This window comes from Strix uralensis, chromosome 15 (genome assembly GCF_047716275.1).
Source record: "Strix uralensis isolate ZFMK-TIS-50842 chromosome 15, bStrUra1, whole genome shotgun sequence".
Classification (NCBI taxonomy): Eukaryota; Metazoa; Chordata; class Aves; order Strigiformes; family Strigidae; genus Strix; species Strix uralensis.
The window spans coordinates 21,358,919-21,378,496 of record NC_133986.1 but is presented as its reverse complement, the minus strand read 5'-3'; the positions used below and the strand labels follow the sequence as shown (position 1 = coordinate 21,378,496).

Below are 19,578 nucleotides of genomic sequence, written 5' to 3'. Positions count from 1 at the left end.
AACTTAGGCACCTCATCCTGTGACTAAATATTTGCTCAGAGTTAGGACAACCTTCATTTTCTACTTACAGAAAGCACCATAACATTACAATAACAGTACAAAGTGGAAACAGGTAACTCCTTTATCCAGCTCATCTAGTGCAGAAATTAACTAAAGAAGATGCAAATAAAAATTAGTATTTCTTTCTCCTTTAAAAAGAACCTAAAATCCAGGACTCCCTGCTCACGTCAGTCTTCTATTAATTACCGTGTGCAATCAACAAACCTCACTTGGGTGACAAAGCAACTCACTTCTGAGGACAATTCAGGGTTTTTTGTCTCCTTTTCTGTGCCTAACCCTTGCAATGTAGAGAAGCACTGTGCGATACCCGTTACTGACTCAGCAGGAATGAGATTCAAAACCACCAACTCATTTTATATAAAAGTCACTGAGGAGCCAATAACTAGAAGTCATTATCATCCATCCACTACTACGTCTTGATAATTGCACCATGAAGCTCTCAAGCGAGAAGATGCACTTTATGTCCTCTATGTTATCAATATGAGAAGAACATCAACTTTCTTGTTTTACCTAGAGGAAGTTAGGGCATCTCAAGAATGTGCTCCACTGATTACAGCATTATGTTGTTTCCTTTACAAAACCCTAGAATGCAGAGTATGTTTACACACACACACACACACACTTAATAAGGTAACAAGACTTGACATCAAATGACACAAAACATTTCTAGAAGCTACTTATGTTGAAACTTTCCAACTAAAGCCTTCCATCTCATGCAGTAATTGTGCGAGGACACCACAGAACAGCACAACATCAAAGGAGAAAACATCCATCTACCCCTGCAGAACAGTTAATCCATACAATTAACCCTCTATCACATCACATCACACTATAAATGCGAACACATGCTCCATTTCTGCGTGGCTCAGAAGATTCTCAAAGATGCTATTCTTGTCACTAATGAGGTGCAGCACAAACAATTAAAGACTTGCAAAAATAACACACCAGGTTTAGATTTTATTCATATATATATTAAAAAAAAAGAACACAGAGAACAAAACATCATAGGCTGCGTAACATCTGAATTGCATGGAAATGTGGCATCATCCTTCCTTCAAAGTGCAATGTGTTACACCCACCAAATCCTTGATCTTGCAGTATCACAGTTTTATTAGACTAGAGAAAAAATTATTTAAATCATATTTTACCCTATATCATAAAGCAGTCTCTCTCTTTCTCCTCACTGATGCAGGTTTTATTAATAACACATGGGGGGGGGGGGGGGGGAGGAGAAGAGGAGAGAGAAGAGAAAAAAAGAAAATAATAAAAGAAAATAATTGACTAAGGAAAAGACAACCCACAACACAAAAGGTAACTAAGGTTACTCAGCCCAGTTCTCTAATCTAGTTGACTACATGACCACACATTTTTGGGCTGTCACTGGATGGGGCCTGGTATGGAAGCTGGATGCTGCTTAAACTAAAACCACTGGAGAGAGCACTCCCTTTGAAACACAGGCTGATCTACACCAGGTGGTGCAAACAAACCCCCTTTCCTTCAGACTTAAAGCAACGCTGTTAGTTACAAGAAGGATCCCAGCAGACTCTAGAACTTTTAAAATTAGTAAATCCACTGAATGGATGACATTGTTGTAACCTCATTTGCAGTGAACTGTGTCTAAATATTGTTTAAAAAACCCAACCCAAAAAACAGAAAAAAAAAAAAAAAATCAAAACCAACTTCTCCAGGATTTAGGAAGCAACAAGAGAACCACCTGTAGAGTTCAATTTAAGGATCAAATCAGCCTCCAGAGAAGAAAAAGAGTTAATTAAAACCTAAACAGTAAACTGCAGATAAACCCAATACAGGGCTATTTGGGGTTTGCATGTAAACTTTTGTGTACTATTCAAATAAAGCCTTTTTTGTTAGTGCCAATTTTACAACTGTATAGAAATATGTGCTTTGAGGTTGCCAATAGACAAACTTCAGGAATTCTTGCTTTTTAACATGAATTTACACCTGTCATTTCAGACACTGGGAAGAATTTGGAAGTCATTACTGCTTTGCTGATGCATCACTGAAGGCAGTGCGACAGGTGGAGCTGAAGCTGGAGATCCAGTTGTAGTGTCCAGCAAAAAGAGTCTGATTGTACATTTGGCACATATTCAGCTGAACATGGGAGAAAGGCACAGAATGAGATCTGCTGCAGACTGATCCATTTGTTAATGTTTTGGGATCATGCCAGCAAAAATTATCCTCTTAGGAGTAAGCAGTATTTATGACAGGACTTTGAATACATTACCATTCCATGTTTCAAAGTCTTTCTAAATAAAGATAACAAAACACACTCACTTCTGGCCACAAATACAACAGCGATCTGACAACTGACATCTCACACATCAACAACTGCAAAAAACACACTGATTTTTTTTTTTTTTCCCCCAGCCATCTCTCCTTCCTGGTGAAGGCCAAAGTTTTGAAACTGAACTTGGGATAGCTTAAAAGTTAAACTTGCATTGAAAGAAATGTTGTCAAGCACACTAAGCAAACACAACTTACTCAATACTCACAGTAAGCTGTTCCCAGTGTCCTGCTGATGTTTAAATAGGAAAATAACCCTGCAAAGTCCATTCCTTTTTATAAACGGCCAACATCGGTTCAGACTTTATAATAACAAACTGGTGCTAAAGTTTCTTTTTGCAGTCAGAAGTGTATGAGCATAATGCTTACTCATCTCCCACTGTGCTTGACTGGTCTGTTCTTGCACACAAACACTTCACTTTAAAAGAAAAAAAAGTTATCAAAACTCTAGTTGCTGCAGAAAACGGGGAGGGTTTTGTAGAATTCAGAATATTGCTTCTGACTCACAATAAAGTGGCAGACAAGTTATACAGGAGAACGCATTGCATGCAGCTGTAATTCAGAGCACAGCAGCTGACAAGTCGTATTTTTATCCCCGCAACCTCTCCACGTGCCTGTTGATGCCCAAGCCACCAGAAACCACGCAAAGGCTTTTCGTCAGCACTGGTTACACAGTCTCTCAAGTGCTATGAAGCTTTACTGAACCAATGATGGGTTCCTGTCAGCACAGTGGTTTCCAACAGCAATGACAGACACGCAGCAGGGAATAGAGACCTGAAGTCATTTTAGTTTCCAGCACAGACCAAGATTTTATTTATAAAAATAAATAAATAACATAACTGCTGCTAGAGTCTCAAAACGAGCATAGGAAAGAATGCGTAAAGCAGCTTCCTCCCAATTAATCGCCAGGGAACTAAACAGCTAGAGAATTTAGCAATGATTTAAAAAGAGCAGCAGAATTTAGAGGAACAAATTCCTACTCCATACCAGTACACTGGTTTGAGTGTACCTGTCCTGCAGTGTGGGCTCCCAAGCAAATCATTACTTTTCCTGTTGTCCATTCAAACGAGTTCTCCCACCTGGCTCATTGCCAATCAAGGACCAAAACCATGTCTGGAAGACACTCTTGCCACACGACCTGAAATGTTCTCATAGGCTCTTGGCAATATGTTAAGAGAAGGAATACCTAAAAGAAGGCATCCTTCCCCAGAAACTAGCGTTTGTGGACAAGGAGGTCGTAACAGGCTGTCGACAAGCATAGGGACAGGTGTCATGTTGTAAGCAGCCATGATAATGAATCAGTTGATATCAAGATGTGACCAGCAGACACTCAGATTCAGTAACACAAGCCTGTTACACAGTCCCAATCCCTACAGTACAAAATCACCTCCAAGGCTAAGACTTGGACTATAATAAAAGTATTCCTAAACAGATCTTCGTGGGGAAACGGTTCCTAAATACAAGCACCCTTGGGGAAGTAATTGTGGAATAGCCCTTGGGTTTTGAACTCCCATTCTATCTCAAACAAAAAGCAAGTTTTGTTACCCTACAAAAGCCTTATAATCTGTACAAGGAAGGTGATACTAACAGGTCCCAAGAACATTTCTCTAAGCTGGGCACTGCAGTACATCTCCTTTAAAAAGAAAACTTTATTCTGTGTCCCTGCAACATTGACTCCACAGAATGCTAGGAATCAGAAAAGCACAAAAAAAGCATGCCAGAATCTTTACCTGTATCTACCAAGTGCCTTCTGGATAAGCACAGCAGCTTTTACACATTCAATTTGCATCTATAAGAGCACCAGTGTTAAGGAACAAGTATGGCTTGGAGGACTGAGCCAGCTGTATTGAGAACTTACAGCACTCCACATCCGCCCTCACTGCACACAGACTTCCTCAGGAAGAAAAAAACAAACAAACAAACAAACAAAGACAACAACAAAAAAAACCAACTCAGAATAGCCAGGCGAGAGGCCAATGCTTACAAAGATCCCATAGCCATTGTTCAGAGAAAACAAGTGACTTGCATCATTCCCCACATGCAATAAGCTTCGAGCTGGCTGAATTCTGCCTCTGAGGACCAGCACCAGATGTGCTCTATCTCCAGATGCCAGGGGTTCCACACCCTAGGGATCAGCAACCAAAGTTATTTTCCATGAGCTGTAATTACTGTAGCAGGATGGAGAAGGGCTGCATGTGTCAAGGTGGTAAATCCCCAAGGTAAAGGAATCCTAGATCGCTTAAACCTTTTGCGGACAACAACGAAGACCTTAATTTGGCCTGTGCAAGTTGAGAGATAATATGGAACAGAGGTCACAAGCATAAAGTACTTCTACCTGCTCATCATCTCTCCACTGTGCACGAGGCTGAATGCCAAGCAGCAATCCCCACACACGGGCTAAGGTGCAGCTTCTCCAGCGTTACCGACCCCGTCACGGGCAGACAGTGTTAGTGGAGCCACGTGCGAAGGGGACAGCAGGCCTCCTCAGACTGCCACAAACAGGAGGGTGGTTTGGGGTTCGTTTTTGGGTTTGGGTTTTTTTCTTTTTTCCTTCCATTCAGTGATGCTGCCTCCCTCATCATCCTACTTAGAGAAGTAACCCAACAAGTTTCCAAGAGCTCTCTTGACCACTGTTTTTAATTACCCACCTACAGACATTCCAGCCTTCAGCAATCTTGCTTCTTGGGGGGGGGGGAGGAAACACAACACAAAGCAAGCAGGTAAAAGGAAAAACAATACACAAGATCCCTGCCTACAGGAGCTTTCAAGCTGAGAAGAAATACTACCAACACAGGAGAAGGATATAACATGCAGAAATTGTAAAATAAAGACTGCAAAAGGTATGGAAAGTGGTTATGCAAGATCAAAGATTTAGGTGCACAAAACTGTTCAGGCATACAATTTTGGTTAATAAAATATACCCTACCTTTTCAGGGATACTTCACCTACCATTCTATTAGTTTGCAGCTTAATTTTCTCTAATGAAATACCAGCCATTGAGAGAGTAATACAATGGAGTCAAACAAAGCAGGTTTATTACTGGAAGCTTATTTAAAAGTATATGTATAGGAGAAGATTACTTTGAGGTGCTTCTTGTGTAAAACACTCCAAGATGCATTCAGAGAGACCATTTATGTATCACTGTCACCTTTTCTCATATGAAAAGTTGGAGTTCACAGGCTTAAAGGCATGCTTCAGTAACACCACCAAAAACCAATCCAGTCCTATGCCTAGCAACTGTAAAGTTTTCCTCCTTAAAATTATGTATTAAGACCTAACATCAGGAGTTAAAAGTCTACATAAAAAATAGTTGGGTTTTTTTCAGAAACAGAAGGTTATTCAGTAACACAACCATTAGAATGAAAGGAATAAAATAGAGCAGGAGAAACTGGTTAACCAAGTGTTTAAGCACATAAGAACATACATACATATTATATACACACACATACGTGAGTGGAATACGTGGAATCCCCCCCCCCCCCCAAATACCTCATGCCCTTCCACATATACATCAGTATAAACTAGCTAGGACCTTGTCAGAGATGACTTCTGCCTAGGTCAGCACTTCTGTGAACTACCAGCAAATCTGTCGCTGCTCTGGGGAACGGAGAGGTCTGGTAGAACATTTAAACTCGGAGCAACTACCAGTCACTAAGTAAAACCCAGGCATTTTCTAGTTCTCTGGCTCATGCAAAATGGCTTCACTTTCCACAAATATCTTGAAGGCTTTTTAAAATGCTAAAATTTGCAAACAGCAGAATGACCTCAGCATTAACAGGCATCTAACACAGGGATTTGTCACAATCATACAGGATTCCTTCAAGCAGAAGGATTACCACCCCCCAGTCCTGACAAACATGTTGTGTCTGTTTCTTTGATAGAGGAAGGGAAGTTCAAAAGTAGCCAGGATAACTCCATGGCCAACTCTCTGCCCTTTAAATTTAAATCAAAAATCTTCCTAGTTGAGCATTTCATTTTTCAGTTGCAGTCGGATGTGATGGTAACAACGAGGGGAACGATCTCTGCCATGAAAACATTTCAGAGAGAAAATTAATCACAACTTATATCACATTTTTGGCCACAAACTGGATGTGAACAGAGAGCAATTCCTCTGAAAATATTAACTATCTGTAGAACTTGGTTGTCAAAGTTTACTAGGCAAGTAAGATCTAGCAGCAGACTGTTAATCTATTTACTAATTGTCAAGCATGCCATTCGAAGTTCAGATTATATAGATTAGTTCTACATGCAGGCTACAGAGCTCACTTCAGTTATTCATCTGTAACTCTTACAGAACACCTGCAGATAATGGTTTATTTACTGCAAATATCATCCAACACTCACTTAAATTTTTGCTGCTGTGTGTGCATTTCTCCCAACTTTACCATTAGCTACAATGTTTACAGAAACTTAAGTTTTGAGCTCCCTTAAGACTTGATTTACTCTGTTCAAATAAAGTCTCCAGAAATATTCCCTGACTCTCTCCAGGGTGCATGGTTCCTTCTAGTAGTCACCATATCTGACTTCTGCAATTGAAAAACGCACCTTTTTAATAGCGTCGTGGAAAACCTCCTCCTCCTGCGCACTGATTCCAAAGTCACAGCTGACATCGAGAGTAGTGGAGGTTTGTGGCTCAGGGTGGGGTGGGTGTTGAAGAAAGATCAGATGAAAATCCAGGTTCATAGAGGTCTTGGGGGCAGGTAAAAGGGAAAAAGACTTGCAAACGATTCAAGTCCAATTTATTGAGGCTTCACTATAGTTCTGCCTGCATTAGCCTCACCCTATCTAACTCACTATGCAGCTTGCCTAAGTCCAGATGCGTAACTCTTCACGAGTATACGCTTTCTAGCACTTGAACACCTGCAAACTTGCATTTGAGAGCATGGGTAAGTAACAGTCAACTTGATCCAGACAGTAAAAAACATGCTATTAAAACCCAGACAGACAAAAATTCTCCATAACTACAGATTTCTTTTACTCAGCCATTGAAGATGCAGATAATGTACAGGCTTTCTTTTTTTTTTAAATCATCCACTGCTGGGCAGACCTTCTAGGTGGAAAGTGCTACCCCATGTGCATTTTCATTCTCTTGACTCTGACTTGAGAACATGAATACTAACACAGCAGTTTAATTTGCTTTCGTATCTTTTGTGAAAGACATACCCAGGTAAGTCACCAATACAGATTGCTGACGCTGAATTATTTTCCCCTCAAAAAAAAAAAAAAAAAAAAAAATGTTTAAACACATCGTACTTCAAACTACCAACTCTCATGAAGGGGAAGCAATCAGGGAAAAATCCAAAGAAAGAAAAAACTATTTATATCATATTTTATGTCAAAATTAATTCCTACAGGGCAGGCAACTCTGAGTTTCTCAATAGTTCTAGAATCAGAAAAATTTCAGTGGCTGAAATGAAAACAAAGTGTGACAGAGAAAATAGGAAACTTGGTGGCCATGAGTGACCTTCCTTAAACGGGATAGAATTCATAAGCCACACTTCATTTAAAATAACTAGTTACGGAAATTAAAGGTTCCAAAGCTCCTTTAAATTATATACACAATGTAAGTAGTGATCACTGTACATCTAACACTGAGTAATTTATGATTCAGTGGTCAAGGCGACACCTTTTATAAAACAAAGGATTAGATTTTTGGTTTTTAAATTCTGCTACTTTGAGAAGTTCAAGAAACAGCATTACGGCTTTTATATTAAGCTACAAGTGCTAAGAACACTAAGTATGTTATACAGACATCCCCTATAGTTACACATGAGGGAATAAAGCTCATAACCTTTCATGCCTTCTCCTCCTTGAATTACTCAGTCATCAGCAGAGACAGCTTGTTATCCAAGAGCCAAAGTCTTGCTTTTTCTCTTCTTCCATAATGAAATGTAAAACAGATACAAATATACTTCTATTTCAGAATATATTTTCATGACATCACCAAGACACTGGTCTAAGTGACTGAACTAAAAACAGCATTTGAAGACAGATACACAGCAGCAACATTTCCTAGGTTACTTTGAATGCCACAGCTTTGTGATTGTCCTTTTAAAGCAATCACTCTTTGCCCCAGAAAACTTATTTTTATACCTGCATAAAAACTTGTAGAAACTGTCCCTTACCAATTATTTGGAAATAATCCTTGAACAATAATAATAATAAAGACATAAGGCCTTTCACATCACCTCAGATATCATGTATGCACCCCCTCTAAAACTAAACAGAGATATCAGCCTAGAAGACTTTCTAAAATTTGACACACCAAGATTTCAGCCCTCAACAGCCTCTTCAAAGTCTGGTTACATAGGAGTATGCCACAGCTTATGTGGAATCCTAGAAATGATGGGCTGGTGGAAGAGGACACGGCAAAGTGCCCAAGCACCCCACAGGGTACAAGGACGATCAAAACCTCCTAACAGTGAAGGAGCTGGCACACCACTCCATGTCATAAAAAATGCCCTTCATTCTTACTCTTTATGTATGGCTCTCCAGGTAATGTTATTTAGGAAGTCTGAGAAACAAGAAAAAAAAAAAAAATCCACACTACAAAGAAATAAAGCTTCAGGCAGCACAAGCTACTCCAGAAAGCTCCCAGAGATGTGTCATGGTGGGGAACCTGCAGAACACCTACACCATGCGCAGCCCAGCTCTTTACTTCAGGAGCACGTACAAAACAAAACCAGGGTACTTCTGACCACCACTGTCATAGTGACTCCACTGAAAAAGCATTTCATCTCTTACAGCAAGGCCAAACCCAGATCTTTATTTAAGAATTATCTAGAGAAAAGAGAATGGCAGAAGCGTGGTAGAACAAAGTGCAGCTGTAGGTCAGGACATCCTACACACTGGCTAATTTGAAGCAATGTTAAGTCTCACAAAAGCATTTTGGTTTGGTTGATATATTGTCATTTACACAGTCTGTGCTGTTGGTTTTTTAATTCATATAAAGACAAGTACACCAGACAGGCTTAAGGCTCCCTCTCAATTTATAAAGGTAAAAAAAGCAGCAACCTCACCTTCTCGACAGCCAGACTCTATAGTGTGAACTTTTGCATTAAAAAAAACAAACAAACAAACATTGAATTACATTTCTGGTCTTCTAAACACTTTTTTTTTTTTTTTTCCCTTCTGAAGTCCAGCTAGGACAGTTTTAATTTGGAAGAACAGAAAAGAATATGTTCATGCAAAATGAATGAAAAGAAAGTATAAGGCCTGGACAAAGCATCCATGAATTTGGAATCCAAGTAAAACTGAAATTTCCACAGAAGGTATACTGAAGTTATTGACAAGGATTTAAGTGCATTACTGATGTTAGGCATAATCTGTGCCCAATTCAAAACCTAGAGTATATGGCTTAAGCCATAAATACATACAGTATTCCATAAAAGCTCTCAAATGACATGCCAATAACCCATAGATGATAGCAGCACTGTACACTCTCATCATGTTTTCTCAGGTCCTCCACTCCTTTTGACTTAGTTAAAACCAGCACTGAACAGCAGAAAAGAAAAAGAACATCTACAAAATCCCATTACAGTAATACTATTTGATTCCCAAACCCAAAAGCCAAGAAATTCACCCAGCAGGTCCACTCAATCCACAGCTCCTCCTCATCTGCCAAGAGGTTTAGAAACACGAAGCAGACGCTTGCTCACACTCTCTTGCTTTTCCTGACCGTTGAACACAGCAGAAAGGTCAAGCTTCTGTCTTCACTTACTGCCACCTCCTACCTCTGATCTAGTTCTTGCAGGCTGAGAATCAAGAGCCCCCCAGGGCTAATTTATCACCTTTACTATCACGTGTAACAAGCCACTTCCAAAAAGAAGTATTAATAAATGTTTAATGAATCACATTTAATGCAACGACACGTTGAAATTCAAGTCAATATGCACTCAAGACAACCTAGAGAAAGGGTAACAGAGAACCTCTGGAATCACCATCACAAACATCACAAAACTGTCAAATCCTGAGCCAAATGAAGGGACGTCAAGGTAACTCACTCAACCATTCATTTCCCTCTCAGACAAAACCCAAGCCAACAGGGGGTCCTGCAGGAAGGACAGAACCACCAAATGAAGAGCACTGCACTTTCACAGGACACCACATGCCCTTTAACAAGAATCCACGAGAAAAAACTGAAAATCAAGCCCTTTGTGTAACCACACCAAAGACAGAAATATGATTTCCACCTTTCCGCTTTTCACAGTACAGGGGAGAGTTATAACCTAACACACTTGCAACTTCATTTCTCCATCTGCATCATTTTTCAGATAGCTCAGGAACAGCACACTTCATAGTTTTGTTGAACAATTACCTGTTTTACCTCTATGGTCTTAACAGGAAGACCAGAGTTCAAAAACCTTAATTCTCCCTGTCACGAAGACAACTTTTATTACTGTTTAAAGGAAGTCAAACTGGGGAAGCTCCATTTCCTTATGTATAAAAGATAAATACCAGATGTTATGTTAGTAGAATATTCAGAATTTGCAAATACTCATGCAGCACTTCAGAAAGCCAAAGTGCCAAACAGTATTCAACAACTACTATTAATCAGGGATGTTTTTAAATACATATGCCAACATCTGAGGTTCTCAAATCATTGACAATCACACCAGGAACTTACTGTTGCATCTGCTGTTGCAATAGCAATAAACCTTCATACTGTGAAATGAAGACAACTCTATAGCTGATTCACAGTCAAGAAATTCCTTCTCCCAACAGACCGTCCCCATTAAGCTAATCTAACACAACACACTCATATAAAGTATTTATTGGTTTAAGAGGTTCCAGTTGCTTTAACCCTTTTATCATCCAGAGCAAAAGAACCAATTTAAATCAAGCATGTGTCAATTTACTGGCATCCTTGCAAAAGTCACCCATGGATTTAACATCAATACAAAATGACACCTTACATCTGCCTATGCTGGCAGGCAAAGCGTGAGTCAAGCAAGAGTAAAGGAAAGGACAGCTAAATTAAAAATCCTTTTTATTACACGGACCCTCAATACCCTTACCATCACCGATTCTTTACACTCTTTGGAAATTCCCGGTACATTTTTGTGGCTTAACAGATATTTTCAATCTTTAGTAAACAGAAATCAAAAAAGAGGAAACGCTGGTGAGCTCCACATTCTGATTTTTCTGAGAAGGAACCAAAAGAATTGTTGGCCTATAAACTCCTAACAAACAACTGTACTGAACAATACTTTGTGGGACATGTTTCCCATGTTCTCTCCTCTCAGCACAACTGTTTAATCACCAAAAAAATCTCAAAAACTGCTCAAAATATCCTTTGACTCTAGCATGAGACTTTCCATGGCCTAACTTAATGGGGGTAGGACTCCCCAGAAGTATTTTTTCCAGTTCAGACATCCCAGCTGTGGGCTGTCAGCAGATGGCACATCTTCGACTTCTTCAGAAATTCCCAAGCGTCCAAACAGCACGTGGCTTTGGCCAGCCAGCATCCCCAACCACTACCCTAGTTATTTGCTCCTGCCCTAAGTGAACTCGCAGTGTTGTTGGACATGCCCTGCTGGGAAACAATATAGCGAAAAAGGAAAATAACCCACTCGCCTCAAAATCTCTAAACAAAATGCTGACTCCGTTGTGCGTAGCAGAACTGCATCATTGCTGGCCTGTGTCGTGGACTGGGGCGATACTTTACTGACATTCTTCCCCCAAGGCTCAGGTTGGTACCTATTTGAGTTCTTCACCAAGGTCCTGAGCAGAAAATAACAACTATTTCCTTCAAGTGTTCTCAGTGCTGTGGTTTTGTCAGCCATATCGACTCCCATGAGAACTTCTGAACTTACAAAAGCCAAACATTTTGAACGTTTAATAGCTCTTGGGTTAAAGATGTAAGGAAAAATTAAGAGGATTTCTTAGAATGAAAAGAAATAAAGCTACCTATAATAACCTCCTTCTAATAAGGAATTTAAACCTAGTTATTGTTCTCGACCTCAAGATGGCAGGTTGCTTTCATACAATACAGTATGTTCACAAAAAATACTGATCTAACATGAAACTAAACCTTGTCATTAAAGCTATTTCTGAGTATCACAAATAGCAACATTTCTTTTATTTCTGCTTTGACAAAAAGGAACAACGACTTTCGACTCTACACTGCTAGCTAAATTTTAACTAGAAGCAAAGTTACGTTAGACTCTCTTTGTAAATCACATGCATTCATATTCTAGGAGAGGTTTTGTAACCTTTATTTGCTGTTATGCTGCCAGACCTTACCATAACAATAAAGGGTAACAAATTCCCAGAAACAACCTCTTTTTGCTAAAAAGTTACCTTGCCTTGTGTTATTTAAGAAACATGCAGGACTGAGAAAATTTACATCCAGAACAAAATCCGTGGCCTATTTTACTAATGACTACATTATAAACAAGTAAGAAAAATTCTTAAGATAAAAATTAAAGCAGCTGAGATTAAAAAAAAGGTTCAAAAATAGCAAGAGGCAATGGTGGAATTTACACCGGGCTATTGACAAAACGCATTCACACTCTTCTAAAGTACTGCCTTCGTGTGTCGATTTATGTATTACAGACACATCTACAGTATGAGGAATTTTAAAGCATCTCTAGATGCTTTCAAATGAATTTAAAATGAAATGAATTTAATTTAAAATGAAATAGCAACAAATGAATTCACGCACCATACCTAAAAGACAGTTAAAGCCATTATCCTTTCTCTGGAGAGAGAAGATTCAGTGCTTTGAAAGTACCAGCTTGAACTTCAGAGTCAGTCTGGAGTTACAGTATTTCCTCACTATTTCAAGAGGATTTATGACCATAATTTGTGACAGACCCTCACATCATGCTAGTAGTAGTTACTAGGAAAATAGCCCTCTAAATCAATGACAGACTGACTGAAATGGCACTGAAATGCAGCTGAGGACTCCTACATAGCACATTTCCCTGTCATAAAATTAGCAAGTGTTCCTTCCTGCTACGTTCTACATTTAAACGGTGATAGGTTTCATTAGTTTTAGGTTATCTCAGGAAAAACAGTATTAATTTAAAAAGCTATTTTAGGGTTGTGCTCAAATGCATTTTTTATTTCACACTGCATCCCTAGTTTCAAATTTTTGTAACCATCCTGTCACACTACTCTGTTCACCTTCCTTTATCTTGTGCTTCTTAATATCAGGCAAATAGTTGTTCCATTAAAGAAAACTAAGGTAACAGTCTGATAGTTTTCGGAAATATTCCGGTACATGCCAAGCAACAGCTAACTAGCTTTTGTGAGTTTAAGTAAAGAGATAATTCTTAAACAAGAATTAACTACTTCCAGATTTTAAGAGCCCTTCATAAAACACCTTCTGTGCAGTATTAAACATTCAGAACTTACAATATTTTCAGACAAAAAAATGCCATTGTCATAACCATCTTGTCCCTGAATACTCTGCACAGGCAAAAGATTCCTCCCTTCAAGGAAGCACCAAATGCAACGATCATTTCGTCTTATCTCAGTTAAAGGAGAGTCAAGTATAACCCATATCTGAAACAGGTTTATCATTATTTCAAGCCACCTAAATAAAAGCACTGCACATACAGAGCAAGGACTTAGCTCCACAGCAAAACTATTTCACAGGCGAAGTATTCAGGCTCTATTACAACATGACAAACTTCGCAGAAGCTTTAACGCCGCGTAAGTTCCGGCACATCCCCAATCTTGCAGAGATGTAGTCACATATTTGTAGAATAAGCACATCAAAATACTTTTCAGAGGTAAAAGTCCCTTAAAGTCAGGTGTCTGCTTACAGGGTGGGGGTTCTCAGGAATGGAACTGCAAATGTGGAAAGCCTCTCATAGTACATCCATGCTCCTTTTAAAAGGACAGATGAGCTGCCCTTAAAAGTACCGTCCAGATCAACTGAACAAAAGAATCACATACCTTCCTACTAAGTAGGCAGAACAAAAGCAATGTCATTAAGATTTATAACCAAGACCCTTCAGCTAATTACTAGAAACCAGTACATCTGTAGAAGAGTTCTTCTGTGCACGTCAAGGTGACCATTGATACAGAACACAGGCTATCTTAAAAGAATCACTGTCTCTAAACTGAGATGAATCAAAACCAAACTCCAAGCGACAACTTAGTTTTCTTGTGAACTCTTACTTTCCTAAGAGTTCCAAATGCAGTTATCCCTTTTTTAAAATACTCCTTTCTATTAGAGTCAGCTAAGTAAGGAAGGAATCCCTCAACAGCCTGTTCTCTCGTCATTTAGGACTCCTGTAAGTTGATTTTTCCTGCACTAAAGCTACACAGCTTCATTCGGTCAAGTAGGAACGTGAACATCTTTACACAAACACGTGTTCAGAAAGGAACAAGCCACACTTCAGGTTTTCTGAAACATTTTTTAAAAGACTAAGGCAATGTGATCAGAGAAGGTGCTTCCTGAGATGCGAAGGGCATCTTTTTCACATAGTCCCGATGGAATAAGCACTATATAAATCAGACCTAGAGCTCCAACTAAAAATATGGAATGATGATGCCAGCAGAAAATGGTCAGTTCTCCTGCTCTAAATGACAGTTCTAATAATTACACATGGTTTCAAAAGGTGGGTGGCCTAATAAAAGAGGCCCTGAGGTGATGTTCTGACAGCCTTGGCCACGCTGCCGAGTTTTCTAAACCACCCAAGAAATCGCAACAACCAGGCTCCCGCCTGCCGAGGCGCCGGGGTGAGGGGCTCGGCCAGACCAGAGGCAGCAGCAAACCAGAATTCTTACACCCGCAGCCCAAACTCCCCGTCCTCGGCGATCCCGAGCCGGGACCAAAGCCGCTCCGCACGGCCGCGGCACGCACAGCTCGGCCTCCGTTTACTTCTGCGAGCGCGTCCCCTTCAAACCGGTATTGCGAAGGGAAAGCAAAGGGCAGGCTCCGCGCCCGGGACGGAGGGCGGGTGGCCAGCACGGGGCGGCCGGGCCTCGCAACCCGGGCCGGGCCTCGCACCCCGGGCCTGGCCGACCCCCGCCCGCCGCCGCCTCCAGCCGGGCCGGCCGGTTCCTCCCGCCGCAGCGCCTCCCCCCCCCCCCGCCCCCGCCGCCCGCCTACAGCCTCAGAACGGATCGGGGCGGGGGGGAGCCGCTCGCCTTCCCCCCACCCCCTCCCCAGCCCTGCCAAGAGTTTGATGAGCGACACCCGACACCCGCCTCGCCAAACCCCAGAGAAATCCCTGCCCGGGACCGCGGAAGGACGGGAGGGGGGACGGGGCGGGGGGGGGGGCGACGACTTTTGTCTCTCTTTTAGCAACTGTACGCGTTTACCTGAGCCACCCCCGGGGGAAAGTGCTGCACCCCCCCGGGGGGAAACGTCCCGAGGGAAGGGGGAGGAGAGGAGAGGCCTCCTCTTCCTGCGCCCCCCCCTTTCGCAGAAAAGAGGGGCGGGGGGGGGGGGGAGACGACGCCTCCAGCCTCCCGTCCTCCTCTCGCCCCGTCCCGTCCCGTCCATGTGCGCGTCCTTTTCCCCCCCTCCGCGGGAGTCCGGCCCGTGTCCCCCGCCCCGCGGGGTCCCGCTCCCGCCCCGCTCCCGCCGCCGCCGCCCTCCCGCCGGAGCGCGGGGGAAAGTTTGCTCAAGTCCGACAACAAAAGGGCCAGCGGCGCTCGCCTCCCCGCCGGCCCGGGCCCCGCGGCGCCCCGCAGAGCTTACCCCCGGCCGGGCCCGGCCCGCAGCGCAGCACCGAGGCGGCCAGGAGCCGCAGCAGCAGCAGCAGCGGGAGCGGCGGGGCCGCCGCCTCCATGTTGTGCCGCCGCAGCAGCTGCCGGAGCCCACGGAGCGTCTCAGGCAGGCTCCATGCTCGGGGCGCTGCGCTCGGCGAGGAGGGAGGCGGGGAAGGGGGGAGGCGCTGGAGCCGGCCCTCCTCCTCCTCCTCCTCCTCCTCCTCCTCCTCACGCCGCCGCCAGGGAGGGGGCTGGGATCCTCCGCTCCCCCCGCAGCCCTCGGGGGAGGCGCGGCCGCCCCGTCCCGCCGCAGCGTTCCCCACGCGTGGGTGCACCTGGCCGGGGAAGGGGGGGGGGGGATTTCAGGTTTGGTGGTTTTTTTTTTTTTCTCGCTCCTTCTGGAGCAGTTACTCCGCAAGCAGCCAGGAAGGTCGGAGAAGATGGCTCACTGCGTGTTCAGAAAGCAGCCTTTCTGGGGGGGTTAGAAGTTAAGCGCGGGGACACCCGCCCCTCTTTCTGTCCCCGGGATAAAGGGCGGTTGTTTTCTTCGCAGGCAAAGGTCTGCTTTTGCCTTCCTCCTCCCACCGAAACAAACGTTTTATAAAGCCACTCTCCGACAAAACATTACTTTTCAAAGAAAGGTGCATTCAACACCAATCTTTTGTTGCCTTTTCCCTCGGATAAACGTGCCACCTGCCCGTACAAACACATTCCCACTAGGAGAGGGGCAGAAACTGCTGCGGGAGGTGAGGCCTTGGGGACCGGCTGCGGGGGCTGAGCAGCACCCAGCTCCCCCTGAGACATCCTGCACCTCCTGAGCGGCAGATCCTGCCCTTGCTTCCCTGGCAGGGATAGAAGGAAACAGCCTCAGTCCAGAATTTCCCTTCGAGTCTCCCTTTTCCCTTGTGCTGACCCCAATTCTACAACAGGAAAAAAAGTTGCTAGATGGCCTTGTATAGAGATGGAGACAGCAAGGCTCTGCCTGGCATCCCATTAAACCATTTTCACAAGTCTCAGAGCAGGAGCTGTAAATCACAAGCAAGTACTTAACAAATGGATGCTAAGTTTAATAGTTTCATTTCATTTCAGAGATGAGTGAGTTCCAGGTTTCCCAGTTGTCACGTACTAATTTATTTGCCTTGCTGTAGGTGCTACAGCAGCAGCTGAGATTTCTTCTTGGTGCCCTGTGGACCCCTGTCCATCTCAAATACCAGGATCAAATATTCAGGAATTGTTTTAGGTCCTGTTGGTTATTCCATTGCAGACTTGCCCTCAGACTTCCTCTCCTCAGAAGGGGAAAAGGTGTAGCAGTTTGGTTTGGTTTGGTTTTAAAGTCAGTGGTATTCAACTTAGCTAAGAAAGCAGTTTAAAATTTAAAGGAGTTACAAAAGTCTTATAGTGCTGACCTTAAAGTTGACCTGCATGGAAAATAAAGTTTTCTTCTCTATCTTGCTGCTGCTTTAATGTATAAACAACATGTATTTTAAAGAGTGTCCATTTTAGGTGGCTTTTAAAACCTAGAAAAATCTCAGCTTTCTTGAAGACAGGAAAACTAGAAGTGGACTTTCTTGATAGAAGGTCTGTAATAAACTGGAGCCCAAATCTGGGCTGCTGTAAATCATTAATGGCAAAACTGTGTGTGAATACCAACTGAATATGGGTTTGGTTTTGGATCTGTTTAAAAAAACCTGCCCAACACCAGACAAATAACTGGAAGAAAGATTTCTATGTTGGAAGACAGTGATTGGACTTTACTTTTGATGGATCCGACCTCCTGCATTGTGGAAATTACCCAGTAGTCCTGGCATCACAGTGACTGGGGGTAATTAAAGTCAGAGACAGAGAAAGGAAAGGAAACTCCCTGAAAGGAGGGTGCAGAGAGCTGGGGATGAGTCTCCTGAACCAAGGAACAAGCGCCAGGACAAGAGGGAATGGCCTCAAGCTGCGCCAGGGCAGGGTCAGACTGGCTCTTAGGAAGGATTTCTGTGCAGAAGGGGTTGTTGGGCATTGGAATGGGCTGCCCAGGGCAGGGGGGGAGTCCCCATCCCTGGAGGGGTTGAAGAGTCGGGTTGACCCAGCGCTGAGGGATCTGGTGGAGTTGGGAACGGTCAGTGTGAGGTTCATGGTTGGACTGGAGGAGCTTCAAGGGCTTTTCCAACCGAGATGATTCTGTGATTCTGTGAAAGGGCACGTGAAGCCATTGCCCTTGCAGCAGGCAGTGGGGAACAGTGGTGCATGGAGACCAATATCCCAAACCCCTGTCACCTGGGAGAAGAGCAGCACCCATACGCAAAACTCCTTTGAGTACCTCCACGGAAAGCCAAGCTGTCCTGCGATGGCACCAGTGGCGCCACCTGAGTCCCTCTTCCCACCAGGGCAACCGGGTCCCCTACCCCGTGCTCCCCTTCACCCTGACAGGACCAGGGACCAGTTGCTGAGGTGACTTACCCATAGCAGCAAAGCCAGTGCCAGGACACACGGGGCAGGTGACCTGCCCCTGAGGCTGCTGGAGGGGAGCAGCAGCTTCTTCCGGCTGGCAGCTGCTCCCAGCACTTGCTGTCTTGGGGCACAAGGTCCCAAGAGGGGGATGTAACATGGCTGCTGCTATCCCTGCTCCATCCAAGTGTTCTTGTTTATCTCCCTGTCTGACCTTGTCAAACTGCATGGGCAATTCAGGATTGGCTGCGCTTGATACCAACAGGGAGAAATAGCAGCGTGTGAGTGGCCACACTGGAGAAAGAAGCAGTATTTTATACAGGAGGCTGAAAGAGATAAAGATGACATTGACCTACAAAGGGATTTGGACTGAGAGATTTCAAGACAGAACATTTTTCAAAGGAAGGTACCCACCATAAGAAGAGACATTGAGACCAGGTAGATCCACTGGTGACTGACCAGAGCCACAGACCAACCTTGCTGCAATGGATGACTATACACAGGTGTAAACCACAGAGTTTCATACCACACTGAACTTTGTTCTTCACCATAGCACAGCTCTGGTATAAAAGTTAATTTTCAGAGTGGAGTATTCTTGCCTGGCACCCCCTTTCCTTCCTGACTAGGTCTATTGCAATTAGCAGATTGGATGATAGACTCAAAGCTAAAACAAAATAAGGAGAGAGAGGCAGACATCTAGGGAAGAGAGTCTTACCAGAATGCACTTTTGGGGCTTTGACCATAACACCTCCGCTAAAAAGACATTAATCACAATATAATGCAATGGCAAATCTAGTAGCAGCCAGGAATGCAGTATTCCTCCAACCCAGAAGATGCCATCTGAAGCTCAGTTAATATGTTGTAGGGGAATTTGGAGGAAATTAAAGTTAGGCAACCCTGAAAAGAATTCTCACCCATGTGCTGAGAAAGCTGCCTTCCACCTGTTTTCCAGCCCTGCAAGAATTCCTCCAGCAAAACCCGGGGAGGCAAAGCTGTGACATTCTTGAAATGCCTGATACATACATTTCTGTAAGAAAGTAAAAAACAGTTTAAAAAAACAAAACAAAACAAAACAACTTATCAGGATAACAAAAGCATAGTCCTATC

At 43.2% G+C, this 19,578-nt stretch overlaps 1 protein-coding gene across 2 annotated transcripts in view; it reads right to left on the bottom strand.

Annotated features, from left to right (window-relative positions):
- The window catches only part of LRP5 (LDL receptor related protein 5), a 167,138-nt gene extending 150,960 nt beyond the window's left edge, over positions 1 to 16,178 (bottom strand). The window contains exon 1 of one of the 2 annotated variants that reach the window (XM_074884798.1): positions 16,025 to 16,178. In XM_074884798.1, coding sequence (XP_074740899.1) covers positions 16,025 to 16,115 — 91 coding nt within the window. In that variant the 5' untranslated portion in view covers positions 16,116 to 16,178. Of the gene's footprint in view, positions 1 to 2,570; positions 2,647 to 16,024 lie in introns of those variants that run through there. The other variant, XM_074884799.1, reaches the window with a different exon arrangement.
- Positions 16,179 to 19,578: the final 3,400 nt, after the last annotated feature.